This window comes from Pteropus vampyrus, unplaced genomic scaffold (genome assembly GCF_000151845.1).
Source record: "Pteropus vampyrus isolate Shadow unplaced genomic scaffold, Pvam_2.0 Scaffold287, whole genome shotgun sequence".
In the NCBI taxonomy this organism is placed as follows: domain Eukaryota; kingdom Metazoa; phylum Chordata; class Mammalia; order Chiroptera; family Pteropodidae; genus Pteropus; species Pteropus vampyrus.
The window spans coordinates 1,122,369-1,131,061 of record NW_011889068.1 but is presented as its reverse complement, the minus strand read 5'-3'; the positions used below and the strand labels follow the sequence as shown (position 1 = coordinate 1,131,061).

The 8,693-nt window shown below is 38.1% G+C and overlaps 1 protein-coding gene and 1 pseudogene across 1 annotated transcript in view; both read right to left on the bottom strand.

Moving 5' to 3' along the window:
- Nucleotides 1-1,398: 1,398 nt before the first annotated feature.
- Nucleotides 1,399-1,518, bottom strand: LOC111729881 (annotated as a pseudogene).
- Nucleotides 1,519-7,947: 6,429 nt separating this feature from the next.
- LOC105302914 (60S ribosomal protein L4-like) overlaps nt 7,948-8,693 on the bottom strand; it is a 40,323-nt gene continuing 39,577 nt past the window's right edge. Inside the window, 3 exon segments of the mRNA XM_023521017.1 lie at nt 7,948-8,085; nt 8,087-8,131; nt 8,133-8,685. Of these exon segments, the coding sequence (XP_023376785.1) occupies nt 8,055-8,085; nt 8,087-8,131; nt 8,133-8,685 (629 nt within the window). The 3' untranslated portion in view covers nt 7,948-8,054.

Sequence of the window (8,693 nt, the reverse complement as noted above, 5' to 3'; positions counted from 1 at the left end):
GTGTGTAGCCAGGACAAGGGCCAGAGGTCGGCAGAGCTTTTCTGTAAAGGATCAGCTAGGAAATACTTTGGGCTTTGTAGGCCTTGTTGTCTTTGTTGCTATTACTCCCTCTTATAGTCTGAAAGCACCAAAGACGATGATGTAAACAAATGTGTGTGGCTGGTTCCAGTAAAACTTCACAGAAACTGGCTGCAGACTAAATTTGGCCCAAGGCTATAATTTACTACTGATGAGTACTAACTAGTATTAGTCATCTTATTTTTCTTGTTTTGTTGGTTTTGGTTTTATTGAAGTATTTGATATATAATGGGCCAATTTAAGGTATACTACCACAATTAATTGCATACATTTTTATATTGTGATATGATTGCCATTATAGTGATAAATAGCACCTTTATCATTTTACATAATGATCCTTTCTTTTTGGTGGTTGGAATAATTAAGATCTAGTCTCATAGCAAGTTTGATGATTATAATCTTTTTTTCCCCCCACACTTACAGATTGATCAGGGACCACGAAAAGAAACTCGTGCTTCACCGAAGAAAAATATCTAAACATCGAAAAACTTAAATATTATGGAAAAAAAAACATTGCAAAATATAAAATAAATAAAAAAAGGAAAGGAAACTTTGAACCTTATGTACCGAGCAAATGCCAGGTCTAGCATACATAATGCTAGTCCTAGATTACTTATTGATTTAAAAACAACAAAAAAAAAACACAAAAAAATAGTAAAATATAAAAACAAACTAATGTTTTATAGACCCTGAAAAAAAGAATTTTCAGCAAAGTACAAAAATTTAAAGCATTCCTTTCTTTAATTTTGTAATTCTTTACTGTGGAAAAGCTCAGAATGTCACTTCTGTTTAAAATAACAGGATTGGTAACTGAGCAAGGAAACGTAATTTGGATTATAAAATTCTTGCTTTAATAAAAATTCCTTAAACAGTGCACAGTGATATGCTATTTTATTTCTCTTGGCTTGGGTAAATAGATGATTAGCTGGAATTGGCATAAGAACCTATTTCGTGACAAAGGTACTGCTGTTAATTTTCAAGGGTGTCTTGGTTATATGGAAAAGCGGAAGCACAAGACAGTTACTCTAATGTATTTTATGAGTTTAGGTATCCATGTGAATTCTTGAACTAAGCAAGGTATCTGTATTTATTAAATGATCTCAACATATTTTGAGGTAATGTCAATTTATGACTTAAAGGTTTCTGGGCTGGGAGATAGTTTAAGCTCTCATTTGTATTGTATAAGACTAACAACAGTTACTCCGTATTAGAGAAGAGAGTGTCTTTGGTATCATTTTTATATTGCTTAAATGCCAAAAAGTTGGGACTCATTTTTATTTTTTTATTTTATTTTTTACTATTTTTTTATTACTTGTTTAATGCCCATAGCACCTGGTATTCCAAGGTGGTCTCCCATCTAAGTACTAATCAGGCCCGACCCTGCTTAGCTTCCAAGATCAAGATGACATTGGGCACATTCAGCGTGGCATGGCCATAGACTAGGATTCATTTTAAGCCTTATTTTTGAAAGATCTTTAATTTGGTAGTAGACGATTATGATCATCTCAGTGTGTAATACTTTATCATCCAAAGTACTTGTGAAAAATGGAGATTAGGGGTTCTTTCTAGGGAATGGATTTTAGAAGATCAGGACCCAGGGCATCTGCATAAAACAAGTAGCCCTGGCAATTTCATGCACTTTTAAGGATGGTATGGTTTTAATCTCTATTCTCCAGATATTATTGCCAGAGTTAGCTTTCATAGGTGCACGTCTGAGTATCTCATCACCATGTTAGAATTATCTCAACACCAGCTCTGTTGTTCCTTTGGGAACAAATAAATCCAGATAAAACCATGCCTATGACAGTTTAAGCCTTCTCTGCATGATGAAGCTTTCTAATGCTGTCTCTGGAATGCTTTTCACTTTGGCTTTCGCTTTTGAAACTCAGGATCTATACGTAAACCCCACCTCCTGCCCCATGGCTTAAATCAGTGCACCCAGTAGGCATTCTAATGATTGTTATTTTACCTGACTGTAGACCCACCCTCTAAAGGGCTAGCTGTTCGGTGCGATGAAAACAATTTCAGTCACTTATTTTTCTTCAGTACTTTCAGAAGGTAGAAAAGAATATACCATATTTTTCAAAATCTGAATACAAAATGGTTCAAGCTTTGAGGTTTTTAAAGGAACAGACTTTAGTTTGAGACACCTTAAAAGTTGTATCTAAAATTTCCCACAGTTTAAAACTATCCTAAAATCCAGAGTTGCAGATAGAATTTGCAATGACAGTAGCTTGCTTTATATGTTGGGTGGTTGGAATTTGGCGTTTCTTTGTGAGATGAGGATAAATCATCTCCATCTGTTCTTGAAATATGTTCATTTTCTTAGATGTAGGAAACTTCCTTTGACTATTGAGAGGAGCCAACAAAACTAAAGTTTTGTGATGTACTTGCAAGAATTTGATTTAGGAAAAATACAGTGTTCATTATTTGATGATTCTGTATTTGCAAATTCTCACAAATTTATGGCTGCTTCTATTAGAAGTTTTGAGACTAAATTGATAGGTGACATTCTATGGGTACTAGTGTATAAAGGCTAATTGGAAACTGCTTTTTGAGCCTAGAATTTTTACTTTTTTCCATTTCAACATTTACTCTGAGACTTGCATAGATAAAATTGACTAAAGTATCTTGTTTACACAGTGTGCTATTTTTGATTATACAAGTCACACGCCTCTTAATGATGGGGGTACGTTCTGAGAAATGCTCGGTTAGGCAGTTTTGTCTTGTGAACATCGTAGAGTACACTTACACAAACCTAGATGGTACTTTGACATGACTGGCAGCAGAGTAGGTTTGTTTACACCATCATCTCAAACACGCATTAGGATGGCGTGATGTCACTAGGTGATGGGAATTTTTCTGCTCCTTATCTCACTGTCATACGTGGTCCACCATTGACCAAAATGTTACGCAGTATATGACTCCCATCAAATTGTAGTCACATGTAGCTTAATGACGGATATGTACTGACAAATGTGTTATTCAGCAATTTCATCTTAGTGTGAAGAGTGCACCTACCACAAACCTAGGTGATTTAGTCTGCACGCCCTGGCTGCATGGTGTAGGTTGTTGCTCCTGTGCTACAAAACCGCACAGCATTTTACTGTACTGAATATTGTAGGCTATTGTAACGTATTTGTGTATCGATGTAGAGAAAGTACAGTAAAAATATTGTAATGAAACACCTGTATAGGGCGCTTACCATGAATGGCCTTGCAGGACTGGAGTTGTGCTGTGAGAGTCAGCCGTGAGTGATGTGAGGGCCTAGGACATCACTACTGTAGACTATAAACACTCTACATTTATAAATTTTTTCGTCAATAACCACAGTGCAACTTTATAAACATTTTAATATTTTTGCTTCAAATCTTTTGTAATATCTTAAAACTAACAGTGTATAGCTGTACACAAAAATTTTCTTTAAATCCTTATTCTATTTGCTTTTGTTTCCTATATAAAAAATTTTACATTTTTTTTTAACTTAAAAACTATGACACACACACACATTAGCCCAGACCTATAGTGTCAGGATCATTAATGTCAGTCTTCCTTCCGCCTCCATTTTGTCTCTAAGGAAAGTCTTCAGGGACAATAACACCATAGAGCTTCATCTATGATACCAATGCCTTCTGGAATACCACCCGAAGGATCTGCCAGAGGCTATTCCTGAGGCTATGTTACTCCTTTCAGAAATATGTTACTTTCAGAAATACGTTCGTTTTGTTTATCAGATTTTCTTGTAAGCAGATAATGCATCATGAGCATTCTTTTACTAATGAAGACTTTGAAGTTGGGGGGTCCTTGTTTTCAAACTAAGGAGTTTGTTGATGTCTGCAAAAGCATCTGCTAACTCCCTCACTAACTTTTCTTGGGTTTGTTCTGTAGTTGCCTTTTCCCTCTTAAGCTATGCATTTCTATTCCAGTGCCAACGACTCAGTGCCTCAGGAGCCAACTGTGAGCTCTGCAGTGTCCTCCTCCTCCACACCCAGGAAAAAGTGCCATCTCAGCCACAGGCTTGATTGTTACAACCTCATTTTTGGCAAATCCTTTGAAGTTAGGGACGAATCTCTTGCATGCATCCTAACATGCCGTTTATGTACTCCTTGGTGACATCACCCCAAACCCAAGCAAGGTGCTGATGCAGTCGTAGATATAATCCTTCCAGAACTGCACCAGTGTTTTCTCAGTGTCTCCCTTAGTTGCAGCAATAGCCTGGGCAAAGGATCTCAGCTAGTGGACCTTCAAAGCTGCTGTAACTCCTTGATCCATTGGTTGGATTAGGGGTATTTGGAGGGAGAAACTCCACTTTGACATTGGAATGAAGATCATCAATCAATAAAGGATGTCGGAGCATTATGAACAATAAGCAAAATCTTGAAAGTTATGTTACTTTCTCTTCCATTTTGCTGGCATAGCAATTCAGGAGGCGTCTTAGAAGAGAAGCTGGATCATCCATGACTTATTGTTCTTATCGTACACTGGCAGCATATGCTTATTGATAGGCTTGAAGGCCCTGGGTATCTCACCAACTGCCAGATCACAGAAGGGTTTCACTATGTAGTGTGTAACATTGTCCCCAAGCAAGACTTACCTGTCCTTAAAAGCCTTGAAACTTCGCATTGATTTGGCCTCCTCATGGATGAAAGTCCTTTCAGGCATCCATTTCCAGAATAGAGAGTTTTCATCCATATTGAATGTTTGCTCTAGCAAGTAATTTTTTCCACAGTCAGTTTATCTGGAGTTTCCAAAAATTTTTCAACTGCCTTCACATCAGTACTGGCAGATTCACCACCCAGTTTCATATTATGTGATGAATAATGATTCTTGAATAAATTACCCAGAGCTAACTGTAAATTCGGCATCATAGTTGGGTTTAGCCTTTCGACATTGCAAACAAATTTTCCACTGTGGCCGTGATCATTATGGCACTTAAAGAGATATGCTTCTGTATCTGGTCTTCAATCCAAGTCAATAGAAGTTTCCCCATGTCTGATGCAGGCCCGTCTCAAATTTTTGTTAGTCTCTTTCAATGAGGCAGATCCTTTAATAGTTTCCATCACTTTATTCTTGTTCTTCAAGATCGTAGCTATAGTGAAATGGGACATGCTTGACAGGTGAACAATAACCATCACTGATTTTCCACCTTTGTAGTCACGATCACTATTAATTGTTTCCAGGTCAATCACTGTGGTCTCTTAACTGGTAATATTAACAGTGAATTTTATATGTTTAGGGGCCATGATGAACAAAACTACATGAGACTGCATCATTGTCTCTCGTGTTTGATTTAATCAAGAGACGTAAGAGGTTGCTACTGGCATAACAGCATACTGTTTTACAGCAAACTTATAAGTAGAAAGACTAAAATAATAAAAGGTATAGTATAATAAATACATAAACCAGTAACAGTCATTTATTATCAAGCATTATGTCCTATATATAATTTTATGTGCTATACTTTTAAACCACTGGCGGTCTGGTAGGTTTGTTTACACCAGCATTGCCACAAACACCTGAAGAATGCATTACACTAAGACTATGATGGCTACGACATTGCTAGGCAGTAAGAATTTTTAGCTCCATTATAATCTCCTGGGACCATTGTTGCATATGACAGCAGTCCCCAACCTTTTTGGCACCAGGGACTGGTGCTCCTATGAGAATCTAACACCTGATGATCTGAGGTGGAGCTGAGGCGGTGATGTTAGCACTGGGGAGCAGCTGCAATTACAAATGAAGCTTCGCTCAATTGCCCGCTGTTCACTTCCCTCTGTGTGGCCCGATTCCTAAGAGGCCATGGACTGGTACCGTTCCACAGCCCCAGGGCTGGGGACCCCTGGTATATGAGGTCTGTCATTGACCAAAACATCATCATGTGCCATGTGACCATAATAGGTCATGAGTGACATTTTAGAGGGTACTTTAAATGTTCCTTATTTTTGTGATATAAAACCATGGTCCCAGATTATTTGCAGTGAGTAAATGACTGCAGGGGACCTGGACACTTGTGTTTAATGAGTGCATTCTCCCTAAGCATTAGCCCTGTCTTATCCACAGAGGATATGTTTCAAGACCCCCAGTGGATGTCTGAAACCATGAATAATACCGAACTTACATATTTCCACTTAAAAGAAGCATTTTATAGCTTTTCTTTGGCATATCTGAATTGCCAGCAGCACTACTCTTGTGGTTTGGGGACATTGTTAAGTAAAATAAGGGTTACTTGGACACAAGCACTCTGATACCATGACAGTCAGTCTGATAACCAAGATGGCTACTAAGTGATTCACAGGTGGGTAACATATAAGCATGGATACACTGGACAAAGGAATGATCCACATCCGGGACGGGATGGCATGAGATTTCATCACACGGAACAGCACGTAATTTAAAATTTATGAGTTGTTTATTTCTGTCTGGAATCTTCCTTTTAATATTTTCAGACGACCGCAGGTAACTGAAACCATGGAAGGCAAAACTGCAGGTAAAGGGCGACTACTGTAGGCCAGTTCTCATGGAAACAGTAAAATCAGAACTTTGGTTCAAGTTGGAAGCAAAATGGGTAGAACTGATCAACACACTGGCCAATACCACCACTCCATGATAGTTTGATACATAGTCCTCTGCTAGGAAACCGAGCCATCAAGAGGACGTCCTGGAGTCTCCCGATAAGGGCACGCACAACTTCGGACAATGCCGAAGCTACATTAATGAGTTTCTATCTTCCTTTTTCTAGACTTCATGTCAACTCATTCTATTCTGTAAATAGAGCCTGTCTTCAGTTCGACAATCTAATTGGTTAGATCTAAAGGTTCTTAGTTACCACTTTGATACATCTCAGACGTTGCTGTGTCTTCTCAATCACCTAGTTGCAAATGCTACATATATATATATATGGCAGAATTAAAAGTTAACCTAATTTCAAATCTTATTCAGCGTTTTATCTGTCCATCACAAGCATGGGAAATTTCGGAAGGGAAAAAAGATTGTCTTATTTACAAAGGTAGAAAAACATGAAATTTACTTACTGACTTTGTTACTAATAATATCCCCAGAAAACTTGAAATGACATGGAATATTCATTAGCTTAAACTAGCGTTCTGTAGAGAAAAAGGTCTTCACATGGGAAGTCAAGAATATTTGTATTTTTCGGAAAGATCTCAGAAAATACATAATAACCATTAAGAAGGTATGTATGATCAGGTGGATTTATGGTTGGCGATGGGGTCTTGTTTCTATGTATCACTGCATCCTGCCGCCCCCTCTCTCCCCCCGCCGCCCACCAAGTAAAACGGTGTGGTACTTGGAATAGTTTATGTTTATTTTCACATTGCCATGTAGATGTGCCAGCCTGACATCCAAAAGTACTTTATCAAGTCCCCAAATGTGAGTATTTCCAAAACTACTAAAATCGGTCTAAGGCATTTTGACCATTTTCTTAAGTAACAGCATGAAAAGTTATAATGTAAAATAAGTCAAATGCTACACCCATCTTTTCTACTTTTTAAATTTAATTATTTAATAGATCTATTTTTTTAAGTAATCACGAATGTTGGTGGCTATTATTCACAATACCAACTGTGATGCACTGATAATTTAGTGGCACTATAATTATGGCCAACAATGAAAATTATGAATCAAGTGTCTAAGGAATGGAGCTTGTGTTCAATCATAAGAGATAGAGTTCTGTATAGAGGACGGTGAGTCTTAAAGTGGGGGCCTGTGTTGTTTGAAAAATCATAGAATTTTTTTTTAACAATGAAAAACATGCCCACTTTCAAATCAATAATTGTAAATGTTAATATTAACTATGCGCTACATGTTCACTTATCAAGTGAACTCTTACATGCACTATCTCTTTAATTCTGTTTTTTTTTTTTTTTCATGTTTCTCACTGCCTCTTTGATCAGGTTTTTATTCAAAATTAGCTGTCCCAAAGTGATTTGACTTTTACGGAATAATCTAATTTCAGTTTATGCCACAGGCTTCTTTCCTTTGGTGGCGTTTCTTTTCCACGGGCTTCTCAGCTGCTGGTTTCTTGGTAGCTGCAGCCTTTCTTCCCCACCACAGGCTTTTTCTCACCTGATTTGGCTTCTAGCGCTGCTGTTGCTTTATTTACTCGGAGCTTGCGATTCTTGGCCTGGTGAAGAATGATGTTCCAGCGTATGGTCTTTGCACGTGGGTTTGGCTTCAACATGGTTCTCAGGTTTTTCAGTGGCTTCTTCTTTAGGACTCTGCGATGAATTTTGCATGATACTCGGAGGGCTCCCTGATTCTCTGGGTTTTTCAAGATTCGGCTAAAGTCTGTATAGAGCATCTTGTGCATAGGAAGGTTGTAGTTACTCTTGAAAGAGGCAGCTTTATGCCAAGTGCCGTACAGATCATCTAACCTGCGGAAAACACTTTCAGTCCAAATGTGGAAATGGCCCGCGTGCCCACCAGGAGCAAGCTTGGAAATGTTCAGTTTGCTTACATTAAGCAGAGTAATCCCTGGGATGTTTCTGAAGGCTTTGATGATGCCATTGTCCTCATTATAGATGATGCGAGGTCCCCTGCACTGGATATGATGACGGTTTCTTATATAGCCCTTGCCAGCTCTCTTTGCTGAGAGG